We start from the raw sequence: 25,809 nt of genomic DNA on the forward strand, positions 1-25,809 counted from the left end.
GGTGTGACTGGCCGGTGCGCCAAAAGAAGGCACCTGGACATTTGCAAAGTGAAAGCAAAAAACAAGCGCAAATTCAAACGCGATTTCAATATGTCACATATTGACAGTGGCTCACCAATGCCAATGACATAATTACCCAGCTACATTTCCGAAAGAATGCAAAAGCATTGACATATATTTTTCCTTCCTACAATAGCCCGACGGGCAGGGCAGAGATAGATTTTGGTAGTACGACTGGAAAAATCGCTAGCCCCGGGACATCGGGCTAGCGATTTTGAAAGCCCTGTGTTACAGGCATGGCCCTTTAAGGATGAAGCCTGATGGGAAATGTATTCGGGATGTGTGTAGCGGGACTGCCTGGTGTGTGTGTGTGTAAAGAGAGAGAGCGGAGCAGGGGAAAAGTAACGGTTAGCTACAGAAGAGACGAAAAGAAAATAAATAAAAGGAATATAATAACTCCCTCGACAGCCAGAGTTGTGTCGGCGATGCTCGCTGTGAGTAAACTGTTTCAGCCCACTGTACGCGGTGTCCGTGCCTTAGAGAAGAAATAAAGTTCGGTGAAGCAGTTTCCTACGCCTCCTTCGATCTTTTTGCTAGCGGAGTTGACCTGTATAGTAAGCTGTTGCCGGCTACGAGTCAGTTATGGAACCTTCAAGTAACTGCCAGAGGTTTCCTTACTACGGTTCGGGGCCGCGGATCTGGCGCGGTAACACCTGTATCTGATTGAGGAATCACTCATCTTTGGAAAAGAGAGTTTATTACAGAGAAATGGCTCTTTCCAAAATAAAAGCTATACTATACGCTTCTTCTGGGCTATATTCTCAGCAGCATATTGTAGCGGGTCAGGGCTGTTCGGGGTTCTGTTTGTACAGGTATGGTTTGTTTATGTTGCCATAGTGACGGGTGACGCCCTCTCGCTGCGACGGTGTGTCCTTCCGGGGTCAGAGGGCGCCTTGTGTGTTGTTGTTGTTGTTGTTGCTATGCGGTTGCTGAGCAGTTAGCTAGCAGCAGTGTTCTTCTGCAGATGTCAATAAACGGCTGTGCTCCCTGGCTAGCTCACGGGAAGCAAGACCAAACGACACCTCTGTCTCCTCCTTGTCTGAGCTCGCCACATTGGTGTCAGAAGTGGGATGATGATGGCACCCCCCCGCCGGTCGTGACTGGCTGGTGCGCCAAAAGAAGGCACCTGGACATTTGCAAAGTGAAAGCAAAAAACAAGCGCAAATTCAAACGCGATTTCAATATGTCACATATTGACAGTGGCTCACCGATGCCAATGACATAATTACCCAGCTACATTTCCGAAAGAATGCAAAAGCATTGACATATATTTTTCCTTCCTACAATAGCCCGACGGGCAGGGCAGAGATAGATTTTGGTAGTATGACTGGAAAAATCGCTAGCTCCGGGACATCGGGCTAGCGATTTTGAAAGCCCTGTGTTACAGGCATGGCCCTTTAAGGATGAAGCCTGATGGGAAATGTATTCGGGATGTGTGTAGCGGGACTGCCTGGTGTGTGTGTGTGTAAAGAGAGAGAGCGGAGCAGGGGAAAAGTAACGGTTAGCTACAGAAGAGACGAAAAGAAAATAAATAAAAGGAATATAATAACTCCCTCGACAGCCAGAGTTGTGTCGGCGATGCTCGCTGTGAGTAAACTGTTTCAGCCCACTGTACGCGGTGTTCGTGCCTTAGAGAAGAAATAAAGTTCGGTGAAGCAGTTTCCTACGCCTCCTTCGATCTTTTTGCTAGCGGAGTTGACCTGTATAGTAAGCTGTTGCCGGCTACGAGTCAGTTACGGAACCTTCAAGTAACTGCCAGAGGTTTCCTTACTACGGTTCGGGGCCGCGGATCTGGCGCGGTAACACCTGTATCTGATTGAAGAATCACTCATCTTTGGAAAAGAGAGTTTATTACAGAGAAATGGCTCTTTCCAAAATAAAAGCTATACTATACGCTTCTTCTGGGCTATATTCTCAGCAGCATATTGTAGCGGGTCAGGGCTGTTCGGGGTTCTGTTTGTACAGTTATGTTTTGTTTATGTTGCCATAGTGACGGGTGACGCCCTCTCGCTGCGACGGTGTGTCCTTCCTGGGTCAGAGGGCGCCTTGTGTGTTGTTGTTGTTGTTGTTGCTATGTGGTTGCTGAGCAGTTAGCTAGCGGCAGTGTTCTTCTGCAGATGTCAATAAACGGCTGTGCTCCCTGGCTAGCTCACGGGAAGCAAGACCAAACGATACCTCTGTCTCCTCCTTGTCTGAGCTCGCCACAATATTAAACATATCAGGTCCCCATAAGGAGAATCATGTGCTAACGGCTGTCTAAATGACTCGGGTAAAGTTTGTAGCATGCATGCTACAATGCTGTCTGTGTTGAATGCTCAGTGGATCTGCGCTTGACAGTGCAGCCTAGGCGGAGTAGTCGAACGCAGATTCACTGAGCGCTCAACACAGACAGCATCGTCAGAAGGAAAGTTGATAAAATAAATTACAAATTTTGTATTGTTCATACATATGCGTACCGAACCGAAAGCACTGTATCGAACGGTTCAATATCGATACGAGTATCGTTGCACCCCTAATATATATATATATATATATATATATATATATATATATATATATATATATATTTATATATATATATATATAAGGAGAAAAACATTTTTCTCCTTCATTTCTGTCAAACAATGCTGTCTCGCTAGTATCATGTGTTAGTATCATGGTTGCTAGGCAACCTGAACAGCGTATACCGTCCCATTTCACAAGCCTCTCACTTCCACACTTCTCGTACTTATAGTACGCACCGTACGTAGTACGCGTAGTGCGCGTACTTCAAGCGTGCAGACCCTGAATTGGGACACAGCCAGAGATTAATAACAGATATGATTCAATGCAGAGAGGTCTATTAAAGCAGCGGTCCCCAACCACCGGTCCGTGAGTCGTTTGGTACCGGGCCGCGACAGTTGAGGCTCAGGTGTGAAATGTATGGTTTTCAGGGTTTTTATCGGTTTTCAGCATTATTTTGTTATCGTTTTTATCGTTAACTCGGTTTTCCTGGGTCTTTTCACGTGTGTTATGAATAAATCTTCTTTTTTTCAGTACCGGTACTAGTTTTATTTTGTTGTATTTATCCATGACACCTTAAAGGCCAGTCTGTGAAAATATTGTTGGGGATAAACCGGTCCGTGGCGCAAAAAAGGTTGGGGACCACTGTATTAAAGTGTATCAGAAGTGTATAGTCAGATCTGGTGTTGCATTCTGTATGTTTGCACTCCACCTAGGCTCTCTGCAGACATTGCAGTAAGTTCAATGAACATTTATATGTTGCGCTGTCTTTTCAGATCTGCACTTTTTTAAAACACTAATTTGTGATTACACAGGTGACTAAATACAGGGGTGATGGGAGTTTCGGGAGCGCAAAATAAAAACAAGGGCTTTGCATATTTAGTGTGAAATGTTAAGTACTCACAAGTTGTTTAAAGTAATAATATAAAGCTGTAAACTAAGAGTGTATGACTCGTTTTGGAGCTTGTTCACTTTAAAAGAACGAACACGCTAGGATGACCTTAAACACCAGTTTGTATCATACTATATGACACATGATCTGCTGAGTCTTGATGAAGTGAAGTAAAAGTTAAAATACAGGAACTCAATTTCAGGAATAAAGAACTAACATAGAAAGGTTACAAGTAGCTTTATTTTGTTGAAATGTAAAATAAAAAGGAAAAAAAGGAAGGAGCTATACGTGGAGCTGTGACAGCTGTGTGTGCTCATCTCTGTGGGTGTTATGAACAGAGGTCAAAATGATGTCTCACAGTGATATATAATCCTTTCCTGTTGTATGTTTGCAAAGCCTTTAACATGTTGATATTTCTGGACTAGCAAAAAGATAAAAACAAACAAACTGGAGAAAAATATTAAGCGTGGTCATTTATTTATTGATGTAAATATAACAATGTTAAATATGAGTCCTAGGATCCTGTTGTTAAGTGTTAAGGGTGACACATACAGTGATTCAGAAAAGTAAAAAAGTAATAAAAGATGCAGATCTACTGGGATTTTCCCACTACAATCATCTCAGAGAATGGTCTGAAAAAGAGAAATATCCACTGAGCGTAGATCTCTGGGGGAAAGTTGGCCTCTTGATACTAGGGGTCAGGGGAGAATTGCCAGACTGCTTAAGCTGATAGGAAAGGTCACAAGGTGCAGAAGAGCATCTCTGAACACACAACACATTGAACCTCGAAGCAGAAGAAGACAACACTGGGTGCCACTCCTGTCAGCTAAGAACCGGAAACTGAGGCCACAATTTGGGTTTGCCAAAATTAAAATGTTGCCCTGTCTGATAGGACTTAATTTGTACTGAGTTTGAAAGGCATTTTGAATGGTAGGCTCAGAATCTGATGTGAACAACATGAAAGCCTGGATGCCACAGCCTCCCCATCCATCCATTCATCCATCCATCCATCCTCTCCCTTCTCCTTTTTCAGGGTCGCGGAGGGCGCTGGAGCCTATCCCAGCTGTCTTAGGACGAGAGGTAGGGGACACCCTGGACAGGTCGGCAGTCTGTCGCAGGGCTCACAGCCTACCCGCGTATTGCTATTCATTATGTTCATCCCTTTACGGCCACATAAAGTGTACCCATCGTCTGAGGGCTGCTTCAAGCAACAAAACACGTCATGCCATGAAGCTGAAATCATCTCAAGCTGATTTCTTGGTTCACTGAACTCAAACGGCCTCCAAAGTCACCAGATCTCAACCCACTAGAGCACCTTGGGGGTGCAGTGGAATGAGTGCTTCATATCACGGATGTGCAGCCAACTAATCTGTAGCAACTGTGTGACATTAACATCTCAATATGGATCAAAATCTTTTGGCAAGGTCTCGGGAACTTATTGGATCTGTAAACATGTTAGTTAACAAGGCACAAAGTGGGTCCAACACAGTATTAGTGATGTGTACCTAATAAAGTGACCATTGACAGTAAGCCTAGATATCTTACTCTTAAAATGCAGAAACTATATTAGAATTAGCAAATAAACTTGGGGGGGAAATTATTGAGGGCTACTTCTTAATTACAATGTCATTAAGACTAGTTTAATCATAAAAAAAGCCCCTAAATCTTCCAGATTTTCCTCTTTCTTTTCCTTTTTCTCCACCAGAGGGCATCCTATAGTCGTAGATAGAAACAGACTGGTAATATCTAGCTTTTAGGTCAGTTTGTTATGCGTGGCAGTCATTGCAAGTGTAAAAATTAATAGTATATATTTTTTAATGATTGTTTAATTTATGTTCTATGTGCAAAAGCAAAACAAACAAGCAAACAGAAAAAAATCCCCAAATGACAGGTGTAAGAAAAAAAAAAAGGACAGACGACAGGGGCACAGAGGTTGTGTGAGCGAGGTTAAAACAGGACGGCTCTCTCACCCTGACTGGCCACTCCTTAAGAACAAACAGTCCGCCAGATGTTGAATGTCCCGCTTAAATCAACATCACTGACTGCTGAGAGGCGGAAAACAACGAGAGAGCCTGGACGTAGCTGCAGAAACTTCACAGACACAAGACAGAAATATGGTTTGCAAGCACCCGTGCACACACTCACACAGAGGTCACTACACGAGGAATGCACTCAGACACACACTGATGCTCAACATCGACCCCCATGCTGTGAAACATCATTTACCCAGATTCTTGGCCTTTGGAAAATTACATTTTTTCTGATGTCTGGGCTGTCCTGCGTGTCTCTGCGGCGTCTCTCTTTTGTATTTCTTTGAAAAAAAAAAGACCTATTTTACAGAAATAGACAGTTCATAGCAGGTAGCTACAAATATGGGACTCACGTTTTTTAGAGAATCATCGACGGAAGTAAACTCAAACAGAAACACGCTGCCTTTCATCTGTTTCGGATGATTTTTATCTATTGAGTTTTATCTTTTGTCTATCTGAAAATTGTAGTGTTGATTTAGCGGAGAGAGCTTTAAAGTTTAAAGGGATTCAAAACATTAATTACTTTTAAATTTTTTGAAACAGCAGGTTGGGCTAGTTGAATGCAACGTGTGTTTCTTACATCTTCAGAGAGGCTCTATGAGCTTCGGAGCTGAAGACTGATTGATGTGTATAATGTTTGGGTCTCGACAAGCTTTACTCTGCATCTTTGATTTTACAGACATGGTTGTCTCTCTTTCCTTGATCATACAGTTTCTTCGCACAAAGACAGCTTTTTTGTGTAATTGTGCCTTTGTGCACCACCTCAGGAGATTTTAAATCAATCTAAATGTGACTGAAGTGCAGACCTTCAGCTTTTTTTTTAGCTGTCATGCCCAGATGTGTCCTGTTCCCTTGGTACAAATTAAACAGATAAAATATTTGCAGCTAATTCCACTTGTATTTGGTGACTACTGTTTTAAAAAAGATTGTAAAAACCTTTAGGGAGGGTTGAATCTACAAGCTGGTACATTCTTAAAAACAATGGATGCACATCGATACCAAAATGCCTGAAAGACCACAGAAGACAAAAAATGCACGATGACAGAATTATTTCAGTAGTTAAGAAAAATAATTTCACGCATCTCTCGAGGAGACACATACTGACAGAGGCGAGGCTGCCGGACACTGGCGCCACCGGGCCCTCTGACCACCACCAGTAGGCAACGGGTGAAGTGTCTTGCCCAAGGACACAATGACCGAGACTGTCCAAGCCGGGGCTCGAACCGGCAACCTTCCGATTACAAGACAAACTGCCAACTCTTGGGCCACATTCGCCCCATTGATCAAAAACCAATGGATGTCATTGCATGTTGGAGAGAGACAAACCCACAAGAGAGAAAAACACTGTGGAATTCACATCAGGCTTCCAGTGAGCTCATATGCAGCATTTGCTGTGATAGGTTCTTGACTCGGGGCAGCACGCTGGCACGGTGGTTAGCACTGTTGCAGCAAGAAGGTCCTGAGTTCAATTCCACCATCAGGCCGGGGTCTTTCTGTGTGGAGTTTGCATGTTCTCCCCGTGTTTGCGTGGGTTCTCTCCGGGTACTCCGGCTTCCTCCCACTGTCCAAAGACATGCAGCTTGTGGGGATAGGTTAATTGGATAATCCAAATTGCCACTAGGTGTGAATGTGCAAGTGAATGTGAGTGTGAATGGTTGTCTGTCCCTGTGTGTGTTAGCCCTGCGACAGACTGGCGACCTGTCCAGGGTGTACCCCGCCTTTCGCCCTATGACAGCTGGGATAGGCTCCAGCGCCCCCCGCGACCCTGAAAAGGATAAGCGGAAGTGGATGGATGGTTCTTGACTCTGAAGTGTTACATGTGTGATAACACGATGGGAGGGGTTGTAATGTAATGCAATGCTCTCCTATATGTTGGTCTGAAAGGCCAGACCCAAGATCATCACAGGGAGATCCACCGGGAGCTTCTTTGTACAGTTGAGGGAAAACAAAGCTGAGAAAACATCCTTGTTATGTTTTAACAAACGTAAAACTCCAAACAAGAGCGTAAGCTGGAAAATTAGACGATTTGACTTCTTCTCTACTTAAGTTTAAAATGTTCTTTTTAATGTTGAATCTTATTTACGGCTCAGTCAGATGATTCTGAACCTTGCCTTGGTTGCCACTATCCCATTAGTTTTGTCTCCTCTCTCATAGTTTTTGCTTTGTCTTGGTTGTTTTTTCTTTATGTTTTTCTTTCATCACTTTTCTTTGCCCTACTCTGATGACCGCCTTCCTACAAGATGCTGGTGCTTTATGAATAAAACCGATTAAAACCAAAATAAAGTAGCTGATACTATGAAGGACACATGGTATCAAAGCTTGATCAGAGATCTTTAAATAAGGACCAAAATTACTGCAGAAGAACCAGTTGTGTTTTTTCATTCCTTTCTTTTACCTGCCAAACCTAGTGCCTTGATTTATTCACAGTGCAAGTACAGCCCTGATTTTAATCCAATATTCAGATTTTAGTTGCATTTGTAGCCTTGAGCTGTTTGCACAGATGAGGTAGAAAAGGTGGGACCTCACTTCTTTCTCAGCACCTTCAGAATGCAAATCCTCGTCCTCCGCGTGAGGTCGGCTCTGCATGATGTTGAAACAACATAAAAATCGCACATGCGCAGACATACAATGAAGCAAATTATGTCTCCTGGCTCCCAAACTCTGAAACTCTGTAACCACATTTAGAAGAAACCAAGTGAAGACCTAAGACTGATTTGTTCCCAGATGAAGCTGCAGAAGAGGAACACCGTGAAGAAAATCAGCCAGTAATAACAACCCAGTAGATCAGGTGATTAAATGCTTATAGAGAAAAAAAACCTTTAAACTTAGTTGGTATAAATTTCAACACAACAAAATGAGAAGTCTGAAGACCAACAACTATATGCCTGTTTATTCATGCAGCCTTGTCTCACCTCTGCCTCCCAGACGGTGGTATCCTCTGGAGGAGATGAAATCCAATAATTATGAAACATATTCTCCCTCCTGAGTTGGGACATCTGCGACTTGAGAAACCTCAGTCACACCAGGCTGTACTCACAGCTCCTCACATGTCCTTTAAACCCAATGAACAGCAGCACGAGCAGCTGTCGTCATAGATGAAACACACGTCACATTCAGGATTCTCATCTGCTGCATTCCACTCATATAATATGGATGAACCACCCACAGGTGCAAAATTAAGCAATCCATACGCATGGAATCGGACCTTTTAGTGAGCGCGCAGCACTGTACATGTGCATCTGCATCATGTGCATACATACATGACTAAAATGTAAGCTTCAGATGTTTAGCAGCTGCAGATGTAGAGCTTGCAAGCCTAAAGTATGATCAGCACTGTAGTTGTCCACTTTACTGGTCATGCACAGATCTCTAAGATCTACCATACTTATTATTACCAGTTATTCTTTTGTGATTTGTTAATATAAGAATACGCCAATGGGTCACTCCGAGAGAATGACTAATAAGCATTCATTGAGAGGTTATTGAGGGAAAAGTCTTAGTGAATGGCCTAGGTGTTTTAAAATATGCTTTCTTTTGGAATCAGGCATTCGTTAATGTTTTATGACTAAAAAGAGAAAAAACGTGACTAATATTAGTAAGTAACAAGTTATATTTTGAAAATGAATTGATTTGCTTTGAAACTGCATTTTATCCTTTAAAAATTCAGCTCTCGAATAATTTCAGTTTCACTTCTCACCATTCAATTTCAGTTCCAAAATTCAGTTTTTTGGAACTTACATCCGGTTCCGGTTCAAGCGCAGATTAATAGAACTACGTTTTACTAGCGGACCGAAAGTGTTACTGACGGGAATCTACAGCGTCTTGAGCTGAATTAAGACTTCAGAAGTCATTCGTCATGTCGAATGACCAGCGGATAAACTCTCAGGTTGGTAATAAATGTATTACATGTATAAGAACAAGTGTCATGTTAACAAATGATAGCCGTAAGGTAACTTTTATGCTTATTGTAGCTGTTAGCTAAAAGCGCTAATTTAGCATAGTTTGCCCTGAATTCAGATTTGACAAACAAATATGATCGACTGTTTCTAGTAGAATTCCAAAGCTGTCATCTTGGACCCTCTCAGAGTACCCCTCTGTATGCTTGCAGAGACCCCTACAGTAGGGAAACATGCAAAACGGTGCCCAAACCTTTGTATTTTAGCTTTATTTATGTCTTACACAGCATCCCAACTCTTTAGCTAACTTAATAACTTTAGCTAAAGTGAATAGTTAGTCTAATTCATTAGTGCAGCATTACTGGATCACCTCTGTTTGAAGTGATATCACTGTGTTTAACTACCATAATAATTCTTAGGGTACTGAGTGCATGCTTAATTAATTTTTTTTTTAAACACACTGCTCCATTAATATGTTTGACAGGCTGAAGTTGTCGGGTCACCTCCTAAATCGACCATCTTTTACAGGTGTTTTGTGCCAGAAATGGAGTGTCCACTGAAGACTGAAGATACTGAATCTCTACGCCTTGCCATTGATCCCTCTTGTGCTTTCATCTAGACAAGAGACATTAACTTAACCACTCTCATATGCTCTGTACCTACATCACCTTCCCTGACAGTCGTAGCTTGGCTCATCTGAGGGTGAAATTATAAGAATGTGTTATTTTGCAAAGTGCTCTCCAGGGTTCCTAAATAAAATATGGCGTTGAGGTCATTTCTTTTGAATTAATCCCTTCTTCTGAAATATAAGAACCTCTCCTGGTTTTAATGGCACTTTGGATTTCTTTACTTTCTGTTCCACTTCCAAACCCAAATAGATGCTGACAAGCTGACACAGTAACATGGAAGAGGGAAAGACGTTGGAAAGGACTACTACAAATAAACCTAATGCCTAACAATGAAAAGTGTAAAATAAGAACAATAATAATAAAGATAAAAGATGAAGTAACACGTTTTTAGTATTTTATTTATTCCAAATGATCATCCAGATGTCTGTGACATGTGATGACAAACACCATAATGGAAGGCCTTAGTCATCACATGCTTAAACTCATCATATATTTTTGCATATGCTGAACAGGCAGTCAGACATGCTGTAACTGTGGGGTAGAAAACAGCATGAACACCATACGGCAGGGGTCTCAAACTCCAGTCCTTGAGGGCATGGAAAAGTTGCATGACACTTTGACCTTTGAGGACTGGAGTTTGAGACCCCTGTCATACGGAATATGACAGGTGTGGTTGAACTGCATGAAGACTCTGAAGTTTCTCTTCTCTTCTGGCAGGACAGGAATGTGGCCCAGTCCTGTGAGCCACTGTAAGGATGTACTTAGAGTAGAACTGGACTGTCACCGGCCTCAGGCTCTTCACCCTTTTCAAAGACAAAGCAGTCATTTAAATAAAATATTAGATATTGTTTACCTGTAAATGCACAAAGTAAATTTAGAAATGTTATTATTGTCAAGAGTGAACAAGCACTGATAGTGTAATCTACAGCTGTGGCCAAACGTTTAGAGAATGAGAAGTGTTGTTTGCTTATTTACAAAGTTTGCTGTTTCAGTGATAGTTGTACATCACATTATATCACTTCAAACAGAGGTGATCCAGTAATGCTGCACTAATGAATTAGACTAACTATTCACTTTAGCTAAAGTTATTAAGTTAGCTAAAGAGTTGGGATGCTGTGTTATGCTGGGCTTACACTGTGCGATTTTTGGCCCATTTTGAGCCGATTTTTGAGTCGTGCGACCGTTTTGGCGATCGGCCCGATTTTGGCCTTCATCGTGCGTCGTGTAGTATACGTGGGGTAACGAGAAGCGATTAACACCTCACGACCAGCTCCCGATCATCAATCGCTTGGTCGTGAGGGTGTCGCCGCAGCTTCTCACACTGCGCACGCGCAAACACAAATGTCAGCGAAAAAGACGGCGCAGCACGGCAGTGCAGCGTGTGATCTGGACACACAAGCGATGGAGGCACAACTTGTAGAACTATGGCAAGCTCACCCGAACCTTTTCGATGTGGCCTAACAAAATTATCACGACCACAACAACCGTGAAAATAGTTGGATTTACATTGCTGCTCAATCACAGCTGCCTGATCAATGTTTTTCATTAGCAATTTAGCAAAGTTGATGGTGGTGGTGTGTCTGTGTGAGTGAAAGACAGAGAGAGAGAGCGAGCAACAGAATTTCTCTTATAACCTTCATTTTATGGACGCACAGTGTGAGCACTCGGGTCGCATCAGAGCATCGGGCCGTATAGTGTGAGACCCTGCATCGTGACCTACGAACTTCTAACCCCTGCGAGTCAATCGTACAGTTTGAGCAGAAGCTGAATCGCGCGACTGAAAAAAATCGCACAGTGTCTGCCCAGCATAAGACATAAATAAAGCTAAAATACAAAGGTTTGGACACCGTTTTGCATGTTTCCCTACTGTAGGGGTCTCTGCAAGCATACAGAGGGGTACTCTGAGAGGGTCCAAGATGACAACTCTGGAATTCTACTACAAACAGTCGATCATATTTGTTGTCAAATCTGAATTCAGGGCAAACTACGCTAAATTAGCGCTTTTAGCTAACAGCTACAATAAGCATAAAAGTTACCTTACGGCTATCATTTGTTAACATGACGCTTGTTCTTATACATGTAATACATTTATTACCAACCTGAGAGTTTATCCGCTGGTCATTCGACATGACGAATGACTTCTGAAGTCTTAATTCAGCTCAAGACGCTGTAGATTCCCGTCAGTAACACTTTCGGTCCGCTAGTAAAACGTAGTTCTATTAATCTGCGCTTGAACCGGAACCGGATGTAAGTTCCAAAAAACTGAATTTTGGAACTGAAATTGAATGGTGAGAAGTGAAACTGAAATTATTCGAGAGCTGAATTTTTAAAGGATAAAATGCAGTTTCAAAGCAAATCAATTCATTTTCAAAATATAAAATTCAATTTCAAATTAGCCTAATTCAAATTCAGTTTTCAAAAGCATTTATTCAAGTTACAATTCAGATTCAATCTGAGCAATTCAAATTCAAATTGAACTTATTCAAATTCAGTGTCTGATGGCACAGATTTCTGCCCATAGGTTTGATCGAGCAAAAAACTCTCTGCAAATGAAAAAAAAGGTTACAGCTGGACAAAAAATGTCTGTCTGTTTGTGAACGATATATTCTTTAAAATAAGCATTAGTACCATTTAGGCAGAACCTGCTTGCACAAAAATGGTAGATTAATTTTTATCAATGATGGCTCACCTGCAAGGTGTTAGGAGACCTGGGTCAAGTCCACGTCTCTGTGTTATGTTTCCTGTTTTACTTTGAAAGTCCGTGTCTCGTGTTAATGTATCTGGGATTGCTTCCCTTGTCTCGTTAGCCCTGATTTGCCCCAGCTGTGTTTCCCTCCTGTTTCCCATTCCCTGATTGCTCCCTCTGTGTATTTAAGCCCTGTGTTTTATTTTGTCGGCGTCCATCATCCTGTGTTGTGTGTTCTGGTCATCTGTCTGCCAGTTAGTTATCTGTAGTCTCAGTTTGTTTAGTTTCTGTTCTGCGTTGCCATCTAGCAATAAAGCTGAGTTTGAGTTCACGTTTGCCTCTGAATGTCTGCACTTTGGGTCCTCCATACCACCACTCCTGCCTGCACCTGACACCACACAAAAAAATGTTTATCCTACGCAATGACCATGCGCTTATACATGTGGCCAAACACCCACATTTCGCACATCAAGCAGTTTTCCTCATTAAACTGCCAGCACGAGTGCTCGATGCAGCCTTTTCATGTCACAGAAGAATAAGAAACAGCCTTCCTCACATAAACAATTCTCTCCCTCGACTCTTTCTGTGGCTCTTTTATGACCTTAATGGGTCTTTAGCGAGCAACTCGTAAAAGGCTCGACTCCTACTGAGAGGGCTTTCTTACTTTTCAGTGCTGCACAGCAAATCTGGCTTTTCTAATGGATTTACGGTTTAGGGCAATTACGGTTCAAGTGAACTGTGGTATTAACCGAATACTGCTTCCTCCTATGTTTTAGAGTTTTACAGTACACTGTAAATAAAACTGGTGGCATTGTTGAGACTGTAGGTGTTTCAATCTCCTGTTGAGTCTAAAAAGATATGGCAATGAAAGCAAGTGGAAACATTTGGATAAGAGGAGAACACGATGCGAAGATGCGCTGAAAACAATAAGAGGATGGCCTTGGGCTTATTGCAAATGTGCTCTGAATCTAGGAAGGAAGTTTAACATCAAATATTCACTCACACTGTGACACGTAGGCATGAGCATCTGCTCTTGACCCTTGAGCTGGACAATAAAAAGGAAAACGCATGCAGTTAGCTGTTAAGGAAGCACCCCTTGTAATGAGGAGCAGCCATCTACTGTACACACATAGTGTAACCTCTCTGAAACTCAGGGCCCCCCACAAATTTCTTCACCAAGAATATTTACGCTGCGTGGTCTCATGAAACCACATCCCTGTTTTTGCCTTCTCAGTGAGTCGTCAAAATGATCGTTTATACTCAGGCTTAATTCAGAGGTTTTTGCTTTACTTCTCCTGACCTTAAAATCTGTGACCTGCTGTATGTTCGTATAATAAAGGCTTGAGTTGTACATGTAAATACACCTGCAGAGCGGCGGTGTTTCTACAGCGCTCTTTTAAACCCTGTAAACACATGTAAGTACTGCGGGAAGGAAAACAAAACAAATAAGGCAACTAATGAAGCCACTAATTTAAATATTTGCAATTAGTCCTGAAACACCACACAGAGCCCAGGCATGATTTGTGGATTAAGTACTGCAGTGTCTGCACTCTTGTGTACTTTCAAATGCTACAGCCTGCATAATCTTTCAGACGTGCAAACAGAGCCAGCTGAGGAATGTGAAACAAATGTGCAGCCGTTAGATTTGCAAGGCTTCAGATGAAAATGCTGCAAGAGCAAAGTGAAGAAATTCCTCACCGGCAGGAAATCTATGTTCTCTCAGCAGTGATCTTTTAATTTCCTCAGCAGTCAAAACCAGACTAGGCAGAAGATCTGTATACAAACTAAAAAAACACTGGTAATTTGTTTCCTCTGCTTTTTATAAGTAATTATCATTGACTTTTTGTTCTTCTCCCTCTCTCTCTATCCATCTACAGCACTTTCTCTTCTGACTTTTATCAATCTCCAAGCTGCGAAAAATAAAATCTTGTTTCCACGATCTTAATCATCATTTCACTGAGGTTTGTTCTGGATTATCTCATCTTATTTCTTTCTGGCCCTGTCGTTTATCTGCATGTGTCTCCCCTTGGGGCAAGGTACTGTAACCACACTAGAAGCAGAGATCGAGGCTGATCAAAGGCTGAAGGATAGGCGTCGCTCTTCTGTCTAATCACTGGGTTGGGCTTGTTGGTCAGGCCATAAGCATCACCTTCCTGGCATTCACTGACACACACAAGCTTTCACACACATACACAAACAAAAGGATTATATTTAGATAAAGAAAAACAGAGCAGGGGTGATTTATTTTTTATTCCTTGTAAACACATGTGCAGAGGAAGGGATAGTGGAAATATTGGACAAAGGATGGTAAAGACTGAGCTGCCAGGCAGGAAGCAAAGAGGAAGACGATCACAGAGAAGGTACAGGGATGTAGTGAGAGACGACGCAGATGGTTGGTGTGACAGAGGCAAGTGAGATGAAGGCAGAAGATCTGCTGTGGCAACCGCTAAAGGGAGCAACCCGAAGAAGAAGCAGAAGAAGAAGAAATCTATTAACGGACACAGGATGAAAGTCATGAACACACTGAGCACATAGTTTCTCACTTTCTTTGCAAACTTTCATGGCAGTAAAAAGTACTAATTTTAAAAGGCTATTGTGTTTTTATTTATTTACAATATTTTTTTTACAAACTTTTTTTTCCATTTAGACTGAAGTAAAGATATTTCTGCTGTCAGTGCAGCAGATTGGGTGTCTCTGTGGTCCACTTTACCCATTTGCTGGCTTTTATTCTTACTTATTCTCTTTTATTTGATGAGATATTGTGTCAGAGATTCACAGAGAGGAAGGTCTATTCGTTAAAATTGAATTTGTTTATACTCGTTTAAAAGGGCAATGTTTTTGTCAATTAAACAACTTAGTGTTGGGGAAAAGGTGTGCAGAATGTGCACAATCCTTTTCAGTCTCCACATATTTTAATCTTTCACATCAAACAGATAAACTTTGCTTACAACAGAGAACACACTATACAATTACATTGTGGGTAATCTAGGTTAAAAGTCAGCCTGTGTTTGTTGGCCTCTGTCTGGAGAAGAGAGGCACAAAATATTCTCACACAGGTGTTTTGGCATGAAAATCATTGTAAAAGTGAAATGCAGTTCTCGTAACATCCACATGCTTTTGATTTCACTGCTGCTTTGGTTCCCCCGAGGCCCTCACTAAAAGGCTTTAAGTATGCACATGCATCTAAGCAGCTTGTTTTATTTATATATGGTATAGGGGTGGGAAATGGTTATTAAATTCTTCTTCTAAACCCAAAGAGAACAAAGACACTGTGAAGCATTAGACACCACGTCGTGCTTTTGGCGTTGCTACACAGTTGATGGCTCACCAGAGGTCCACCAATGAGAGAGGGGGCTCTGTAGCACACCCACGCTGTTCTGATCTGCTGGAGGTATGCTGAAGGCGTGGACAGATTATCAGAGGTTGGGCCAGAGGGGCACAAAGATGCAAAAGCCTTCAACTCACACGGGAGAAAGATCTCCAGATTCACATCTCTTTGGGATTTTTTCACTGCCCCGTGCGCATTTTCAAAGACTTTGTCGATGCGCTTCTTTGGATCTGTTTTGTGTCAACACGCTTTCACTCCCACTTCATCATGCTTGATAAGAAGCATTGTCATGTTTTAATGCACTGGGTCCCCCCTCTAGTGTGATTTCTCAACTTGCAGCGCAGCATCTTTGTTGGCATGTCTGCAGTGAATACATCACAAGATTTTTGATCAAGAAGACACAAGTTTGTGTTCCTGCATAGGGCTCGTGCTGTATTTTCATTTTTTACATTTTGTTTTAGTAGCTGTTTGGTTTGGTTTTGGAAAACGTCGCTGTTAGGGTTAAAATGCCCCTTTTTACACAAGATGTGTTAGAAGGAACACTTCTCCTGTTTGCAAAAAGCTCTGTTTTGTCAACTCCACAACAATAACCGCTGGGGTAATGATGCCACAAGCAGAAAACACCTGGCTGAGATCAGACTTATACCAGTACCACCGCCAAAGTAGTTTAAAATGTGAATATGAAATAAAAAAGAAAAGATCATTTATACAAGCAGAAATATTTAGAATTTAAAGTGATTTGATTTATTGATGTAGACGATTTATTGATCTTGAAATAGGAAACATCAAGTAGGTTAATGTATTTTTAAGCTCATAATACATTTATAAGTATACATTTATTATGAATTGTATATTTTATTCTGTGTTTTACAAATGATTTTTCTTCTTAGTGACAATCTGAATGCCTTTTCTGCCTCCTAGTGCTGGACATGGACAGGGCTGGCATTAGGAGTACACTGGCTTGTGACCAGTTTCATTAATTAGTCATTAAAAATTAAACGTAATCTAGGTAACTGAACCATAAATTCACACCTAGAAAATGAATATTTAACTTATGAAATATGTACTCCAGTATTTAAAGCCAGTACTTGTAGTGTTTACCATAAAGACGGAGCGACCTCTACTAACAAAACATGGCACCAGGTAGCCTATGATTAAAAAATTATTATTGTGGCACGCAAGGCTTCACAGAAGTGATGTTTCCCCACAAGCACACGTCTCTCCATCTGGATATTTAAAAGGTTAAGTCCAACCAAATTACCAACACTCACTTCCACGCTGACACAACATGTTTTCATTGGATTCATTCCCCTGCCTCGATCCATACTGTCTGACTGCGTGATTGTTCATTTCCCAACTAAAGTCATGACTCAATGGGCTGGTTTTCCCCTGCCCTCATTTTTGTTCACTTTTATTTGAAGCACAAACTTACAGCAAGACGTTTAGCTGTATATTGTAAAGATTCTGAATATACTTTTTTAATTATTTTGGTAACATTTTTATATTAATTCAATAAGGTCGATCATAATTTTTTTATTTAACCTTCTAGGGGAAAAACTCTTGAGATTAAAAGTCTCTTACAAGAATGTCCTGATCAGGACGGACAGCAGTATGATCATATGTTGCATAAAATAATAACACATGCATCCAAATCCATACACCAGTTAATGAGTCTAATATGCTGTTTTAAATGTCACTGTTTGGCTGAAGTGTGAGGAAACTCTGGTGTTTTCCTAAAAATCCATTGTCTTGAATGGTAATTCATACCTAACCCTGTTATCACCGCGTAAATAAAACACTCTGCCGTGCAGCCAGCTCTTCTGTAAAGGGATGTGGATGATCTGTTCTCCTTCTCCTCGCTCACTCAGAGCTGGGGTAAACATCAGTCTCCGCCCTCGAACCTCCAGCCAATCGTACTTGAATATTCAAATAAGCCACCAATAAAGATGACCTGTAGCGGCAACTGTGACAGACCATAAGCAACTTCACTCCTCAGCTCCAGCTTCACACCACTTTCTGACCTGTCCAACATCAACTGGATCTACAACTGCTCCACCAGCATCCAGCAACATTTCGAAGAAACACATCAATAAGATGGGAAAACAAAATATCTGCTTTTTAACTGCTTGGATAATTTTGGGAAAAATCTTTGCAACTTTTTCTTCAGACCTTGAATCCAACACCACCGCTTTTGGTAAGTGGCTGAGATACTTTTTATTTATCTTAAATTATTATTATCATATTACCCCGATGTTGCTCTGTTTAAGTAAATGGATGCAGGTTAATTAATGCGCGCTGCACCGTGTTGACCGGTAATAACCTGGTAATAAGCGGACGGAGTTTAGGTCTTTAGCTCCATGTGTGACTGCGGCCAAGAGGCTTTTGTCCGAGGAAAGAGTAAAGCAGAAGGCATCAACACAGGAAAAACTAAAAGCAAAAAATATTCGCACATTTATTTTCGCAGTTTTATTATAAAACATGAAAAATATTAGAGTAGAAAAACACGATGCTCATATTTAATTAAGTTACAACGCAAATTCAGTTTCATAGTCTGTCTCATAGGGAAAAAGTTATTATTGTTTACTTTACAAGATCCAGTTTTATTTCCGGAAAATCCACATTCTTCATTTTTTCACGAAACTTTCAAAACTTGTGCTGGTGGGAATCCAGGAGACAAAAGGGGGCGACACCGCCACGCTTTACACTCCTACTGCTCCACCGCTCACAATGCTTTATGCATCAGCAGTCCGAGGCGTAAGAATGATGCTGATTCACTTAATTAAAAAAACTATGTCACCGTATTGTTTTGAAGAGTTTTCCGTCATTATTGAAAAGCTGCATTTAACTGAAACTTAATAACAGCGTAAAAAAGTGTCTTTGTCTCACCTGTCAACAGACACCCGCTTTTCTGTCATATCATAACAATCCAGCACTGCTTGTTTGTGTGTGTTGTAACAGCAAACACCACAGTCACCATTGATCAACTGCTGAATACCACTGAATGGCTCACCGACTTCACCGACATCGTGTCCAAGTTCTCCCTGCGCACCGCAGACACCCCGGATGATGACATGTGTTACATAGTACCTGGGAGGCCGGAAACCATCAAGGAGTGCAACTTTAATCCAGAAACACAGACCTTCATTGTGATACACGGCTGGACGGTATGTCACACTGAGCACACTTGACAGCCATGTTTTGCTCTTTGCAAATGACAGAAATACTTTGTTCTGATGTTGAAAAACCAAACCTACCAATTGTACTATTATTTTTGGGGCAGAATTGTAAACTTAATACAAAGCTACACTTGTAAGAGGAAACAGGCTGGGTAAGGAATGATAGGAAGTCCATGCATTTTCTGTTTTAATGTGATTTATGGCCAGTCAGGCAGCAAAATTTGAACCTGATGATGCTTTGGCTGTTCTCCAACAACAGGACACAGAGCGAGGGCTAAGGCAAGAATAAATCATGCCATACTGCAGTTGAGCTCACACTAGCTTTGTGTGTTCCTGTAGGTAACAGGGATGTTTGAGAGCTGGGTGCCCAAGCTGGTGTCTGCTCTGTATGACCGTGTACCCACTGCTAATGTGATTGTGGTGGACTGGCTGTCCCGAGCCAACCAGCACTACCCGACCTCTGCCGCCTACACCAAACTAGTGGGTCGTGACGTCGCCAAGTTTGTTACCTGGATACAAGTGAGTGCTCTCACAGAAAAGCAGCGGTTGACAACTAACTTAACACATTTTTTTTTCTTTTTGGACGCCCATATTACCACAGCGCTGACTTGTCGTCAGTGTGCTGCCAGAGAAAGTTGCTTTACATGATGTAATGTTTTGTACCCTGTGGTGCTGCTGCGGATATGTTTTCCTACTGGTTATGATTTTAAATGCCAATAAAAATATTTTATGACCGCGTTTGTGGCTCACAACAGCGTCTCCTAACAAGGCTTAGTGGAGCGCAGCTTTGGTTTGAACAAGGCTAAAAGGGGAACTGGCGTGAAGAATTTGTTTACATGAAGCTTGCAAAGATTTGGCAAACCCCAAATTACATAAAATGATCCCCTTTTTTGGAGGATTTCCAAAATTCTGTGAACATTTGGAAAAGCTATAACCTACAGATAGTTTCGATCCCTCTTGCAAGTCTGCAGGATTCTCTACAAACTGTTTTAAGGGAGTGTAATATGTTCTTCTGACGCATTTCTTACCTTTCAGAACGAGCTGCAGTTGCCCTGGGACAGAGTTCATCTGCTGGGTTATAGTCTGGGAGCGCATGTTGCTGGAATTGCCGGAGACCTTACCAACCACAAAATCAGCCGGATCACAGGTAAGAGCATTAAGATATCAAATGGATTATTATCTGCTCACATTATAGATTTATTAGCACAATGGGTCAGTGTTGCCCTCTGTTCCGACTGACAGCACAGTCTCACACAACTGCATCATTACAGTTAGGATTGTGTAAGGTGTTTTAGCTGTAAGCACTGTGACCTGTTTTCAGATACCATTAAATACTAAATATAGTGTAAGTGCCTGTGTGTTAACATACCATACCATATGTATGAGTATTTTTTTCCAGTGCCGTTCTTAAAAGCACCTCGGCATGCCAGTAAAACATAATCTGGGCATGCATGTGTATCTACATCTACTGAGCTCCTGCCAGCTAGTGGCTCCAGGTTTTTTTTGCCACTATGACGTTGCTCCAGCTTTGAAATCCGTCTGACCTGCCAAGAATAATATGTGCAGCTCTGTTAGTAAATCTATCTATAAAAGTGATCGCTTTCTTCTAGTACATCCAAATCTATCCATATTTTCTTTGTTGTGACACAGTAAAAAAAACGCAAATCCCTCTTTTTCTCCAGGTCTGGATCCCGCCGGCCCCACGTTCGAGCACGCGGATGAACAGAGCACACTGTCCCGAGGCGATGCCCAGTTTGTGGATGTCCTGCACACCAACACCAGGGGCTCCCCGGACCGCAGTATTGGCATCCAGAGACCAGTGGGTCACATAGATATTTACCCCAACGGAGGCACCTTCCAGCCAGGCTGCGACATCCAGAACACTTTGATGGGAATTGCATTAGAAGGAATCAAAGGCCTCCAAAGTATGACATACAAACCCTCCTTGCTTTTTGCTCTTGACTGCACTTTTACAAATATTCACTTTGAAGCACTTTGTTTAGGTTTGATTTGATTACTGATGATAACACACAGCCAAATACAAATATAACCTGGATTCATAACAGCACATGCAGCATCACATAATCTTTGCTCTTCAACACCAAGAGTGAGTGTTTATGTTCAGTATAATGAGCAAAAACAGAAGATAATGGTGATCGGTTAAATTGTATAAACGATCAGTTTAACGAATGTCTGTAACAGTTCTTGTAAGTTTACGTGGCATCAACAGACACTGACTGTATAAAAGCTTTCAGGGCCGCAGTTAAAGCGTGTTTGCCTCCAGTCATAACAGACTTGCACTGTGACAGAGATTAAAGTACCTCCTGATGTTCTGCCCCCTCAGCTGTTGTACTTTAACAGAGCAGAGCAGAATTAAGTGGGAAATGGCTTGTGGGTCAGCATGTGTTAAAAAAACAGTAAAAGTCCAACACGAGGAAGTAATTTTCCATGTTTGCGTGACGTTACCTGGGCGATGTGCAGAAACCTTACACGTTCTTTGCTCTCTGTTTCGCAGATATGGACCAGCTTGTCAAATGCTCCCACGAGCGCTCCATCCACCTGTTCATCGACTCTCTGCTGAACATCGAGCAGCAGAGCGTGGCCTTCCGATGCAACTCCAAAGACACCTTCAACAAGGGAATGTGCCTCAGCTGCAGGAAGAACCGCTGCAACAAGATCGGCTACAACGTGAAAAAAGTCCGCACGGCCCGCAGCACAACGATGTACCTCAAGACTCGTGGAACGATGCCTTTCAAAGGTAAAAACCAGAAAAAAGGATGTGCACGTGAAAAGATTTGAGTATCTGTCAGTGATATTAAAGTAGAATGAATGGATGCTCCCTGCAGTGCAAAAGAGATTAAATTTAACATTTAACAGCTGAAGAAAATTCCAGCTGGTTTTATGTACTTTATGGAGGATTATAATGATTTAAGCCATTCACATACTTTATTAAAGTAATCCTCAGTCTATGAGCTACTGTTCTGTGGTGTTCTTAGTGTGCATGTGGTTTCCTGAAGCTGGAATTACTGGTAGTACTGGTAGTGTTGCTGTGCACAATTTGTGGACCAGGAAAGATGACTTACTGCAACGACACGTGTACAAAAAGTATCACGCACTCAGAAGGTTACGAGAAGGTGTCATGGGTGTTTCCTTTATCTGGAGGGGATGTTAAGGAAAAGTGAGACCAGTGGACACCAGCAATGGAAAAGTTTATTGACACAAGCCAACAGTGTTATTGTTAGAAACTTTGTGTGGACAGCTTAGCATGTTTTGTAGATACATAGGGTCTCCAACATGGATCAAGCCTCATTCGCCACTCAGTGACTTTTTTCAACAAAGATCTTGATTGAATTTTTCCTCTAATCTGGTACACGTCTTGAGCCGTGTCTGGGAATCTGGCTGTTAGTCATTTATGTGGCTTTGCAAATGAAACCAGCCAGGATTTACCGCAAATCCGTGTTTTAAATGCCAGTCTGTAAAGGTCACACTGAGATAGAGAAAGGTCCAGGTTACATAAGCTTTTCTAGTGATAAACAAACTTGGAGCAGTCAAATAAGAGAAGTGGGCTAATCTCTAACAACTGGATCCCCCCTTCTTACAGTTTTCCACTACCAGGTGAAGGCACATTTCTTCAGCCAGAACAAGCAGAGCTTCACGGAGCAGCCAATGAAGATTTCCCTGTATGGAACAAATGGAGAGAAGGAAGATATTCCTTTTGTTCTGTGAGTACATTAAACAGCATACATATTTACTTTTATAACTTTAAAACCAAGTTTGCAAAGACGTGCACATGTAGATTACAAGAAAAGGTAGACAAATCTAACAATCCGTGTAGAGAACCTTCAAATCTGAGCAGCTTCTCTTGTCTTAACCTTGCAGACCAGCCCTGAACAGTAACACCACTCAATCCTTCCTCATCACCACCGACACGGATATCGGAGACCTGATGATCGTGAAGCTGCGCTGGGAGCGGGATGCGTACATCAGCTGGTCAAACTGGTGGGGCAACACCAAGTTCAACATCCGAAAACTTCGCATCAAGTGTGGAGAGACTCAGTCCAAGTAAGTTCAGACCTGCTGACATTTATGCACTGCAGTCTTGTGACGGAAAAATAATCATTTAGGATGTTAATAATGTTTTTTTTTCTCTGTGTGTATTCAGGGTGATCTTTAATGCAAAGGACGGAGAGTTTGTTGACCTCACCCGGGGAGGAGAGAACGCCGTCTTTGTCAAGTCAAAGGAAGACAAACAGAGCCGTAAAGAAAAACTGTAAGTTAAAGACAGTGAAACATTTTCTACTTTAAATAAAATCTTTAAGTGTTTGCCTAAATGTAAAAAGTAGAAGTAGGAAGTGGAAAAATGAGTAAATCAAACCTGAACCACAGAAATAGATCATTAAACTTTAATTAACAGTTACAAATGTATTAGAAAGAGTTTTAGGCAGAGACATTGGGCAGTTCAGGGGAGATTGAGCAGGTTTAGACATGCAAAGAGGAGAATTACTGGATGTATTAAGAGGGGAGGAGTCACCAGGCAAGATGAAAGGAGGACGGCCCGAAGATGTTTGTGGATATGCATGACAGAGGAAAGTGTGGAGGCCAGGAGGAGATGAAATCTGAAAACAAGAGCAACAAGAATAAAACAATTATCACATTTGAATCCTATAGATAGCATTCTTTAGGTCCTGCGAGCTTTGTTTTCGTATTATCAAAGACAAGATGTCTCATTCTACTCTTCTTCTTCCCAGGGCGCACAAGCTTAAAACGAAGGGCAGCCTTTTTGGGCAGCAGGAAGCTTGAAGTTGCACTCAAATACCCACCGCGCGTATCATCTGTCCCTTCACACGTAGCCAAAGATGGGCAGCACACAGCAACGCTGGGAAAGCCTTCGCAAATAACTGGACACATATGAGATTTGCTGTGTTTTTTTCTTCTTCTCCTGCTCTTGTATTTACTGAACTTCCCGTGCAACCAACTTAACCTCATCCACAGTGCTAGAAATCACGCTGCTGTAGCATGTTTCTTCTTGATGATGTGCTGACATTTTTAAGTAGCTGAACTGCTTTGTAATCATTATTTTTGCTTTTTGTATCCTATATGTACTGTTTATACCGACTTTGATATACTTTGACAGAAGCGATGTGTTTTCTGAGCCTTTGTGAACTTGGATTATTATTGATGTTTAAATAATCCAGAGTGATAGGCATAATTTTGGCACATCTTTGTTGGTTTTTATGTTTTTTAAATGTCCAAAGTGATTATTTTCTGCCCAACATTTGTCTTTACTTAACCACTAATTGCCAACAATCAACAGGGACCAAAGAAGCATTTACAATCTACTGAATGGAGAATCACAGTGGTCTTTGTAAATACCTTAATCAGTATCTTTTCAAATATGAGCTACATGGTAATATCTGATCTTTTGAAGTCTTGCTTGATCTTTGATTTTATTGGTTATTGTGTCACTGGTCACTTTAAAAGGCTCTCCGCCCCTCGAAGCAGTTCAGATGTTAAGGTCATCGAGGTTGCACTCCAATAAGGATATGCATTTTTTTTTAGTTTTGGTAAACTGATCAAATTTTAAAGGATAAGTGCGCCTCTCGGTCAACAGCATCTCACCTGAAACAGTTTACCTCATTTCACTCAATTATAGCCATATACTAAAAGGTCAAACATTACAAAAAAATCACCCAAGCCTTTATGATTTGTGATGGACTGACATAAACGACAGCCATAATACATCTCAAGATTACTTCACCTTGTATTTATTGATTGTACATTTATATATTTGTATATAAAGCTGTAATATATTTTGGCAGGCTCCCGTTGTCATCTCTATTTTTTTACAATTCAAGCGGTTTGTGTTTTTGTGGGCGAGACCTTGGAAGGATCGATCAAATTGGTCCCAGTTCTAGCTGTTGATGGAACCACTACTTTGAGCATGTGCAGATGCTGGTTAGGTAGGGGTCAACAGCCCTTGCTATCAAAAGAACAGAGCCTTATAATGAAGGCTACATGTATCAGCATCACTCATACATATAAATAATGCAGCAAATGTGTTCTGGTACCAGTTCTCAAGAACAAGGAGTGATGTGCAGATCTGTGGCGATGCCGATGAGCCACATCATGAAGATATGGGGAAGAGCTGTTGAAGCTAGGTTAAGACGAAGGGTGATGATTAGTGAGGAGCAGTGCAGCGCAGATGCAATGTTTGCTTTCAGAGTGTTGATGGAGAAGGTTAGATAGGGCGCCAAGATGACGCCCTATCTAACCTCTGAGACTCTGAGAGGTTGAGAAATAAGTATATCAGAGTGACCACTCAGGTTGGGCAGTGTGAAGACAAAGTTAGAGCAGCAAAACTGAGATGGATTGGATTGGAGAGAAGGAATGGTGGAGATCCTGGATGAAGGATGTTGAATATGGCGCTGTCAGGCAGGAGGAAATGAGGAAGACTCCAGAGAAGATTTGTGGATGTAGTGAGAGGGGAATGGCATTACAGAGGATGGTGAAACTGAGGCAGAAGAAGAAGCTAACGTTACATTACGTTACGTTACATGAATGCCATGTGTGGCATTCATGAAATGATAAAACTGAAATCGTGAATGTTAGT

At 41.6% G+C, this 25,809-nt stretch overlaps 1 protein-coding gene across 1 annotated transcript; it reads left to right on the forward strand.

Moving 5' to 3' along the window:
- The first annotated feature begins 1,517 nt into the window (after positions 1 to 1,517).
- Positions 1,518 to 25,020, forward strand: lpla (lipoprotein lipase a). Its single transcript, XM_082523696.1, has 11 exons — positions 1,518 to 1,647; positions 17,892 to 18,217; positions 18,982 to 19,187; positions 19,539 to 19,718; positions 20,235 to 20,346; positions 20,882 to 21,124; positions 21,715 to 21,957; positions 22,801 to 22,921; positions 23,079 to 23,261; positions 23,362 to 23,469; positions 23,948 to 25,020. The coding sequence occupies exons 2-11, from the start codon at positions 18,118 to 18,120 to the stop codon at positions 23,997 to 23,999; spliced, it is 1,548 nt and encodes a 515-aa protein (XP_082379822.1). The 5' UTR covers positions 1,518 to 1,647; positions 17,892 to 18,117; the 3' UTR covers positions 24,000 to 25,020.
- Positions 25,021 to 25,809: the final 789 nt, after the last annotated feature.

The sequence above is a fragment of the Aulonocara stuartgranti genome, assembly GCF_965226115.1.
Source record: "Aulonocara stuartgranti genome assembly, chromosome: 23".
NCBI lineage: Eukaryota > Metazoa > Chordata > Actinopteri > Cichliformes > Cichlidae > Aulonocara > Aulonocara stuartgranti.

What these genes read in the sequence shown, in the direction of transcription:
- lpla (XM_082523696.1), top strand. Translation starts at nt 18,118, where the DNA reads ATGGGAAAACAAAATATCTGCTTTTTAACTGCTTGGATAATTTTGGGA. An exon ending in ATCCAACACCACCGCTTTTG is followed by an intron (nt 18,218 to 18,981) that starts GTAAGTGGCTGA and finishes GTGTTGTAACAG; the next exon opens with CAAACACCACAGTCACCATT. An exon ending in CAGAGCCGTAAAGAAAAACT is followed by an intron (nt 23,470 to 23,947) that starts GTAAGTTAAAGA and finishes TCTTCTTCCCAG; the next exon opens with GGCGCACAAGCTTAAAACGA.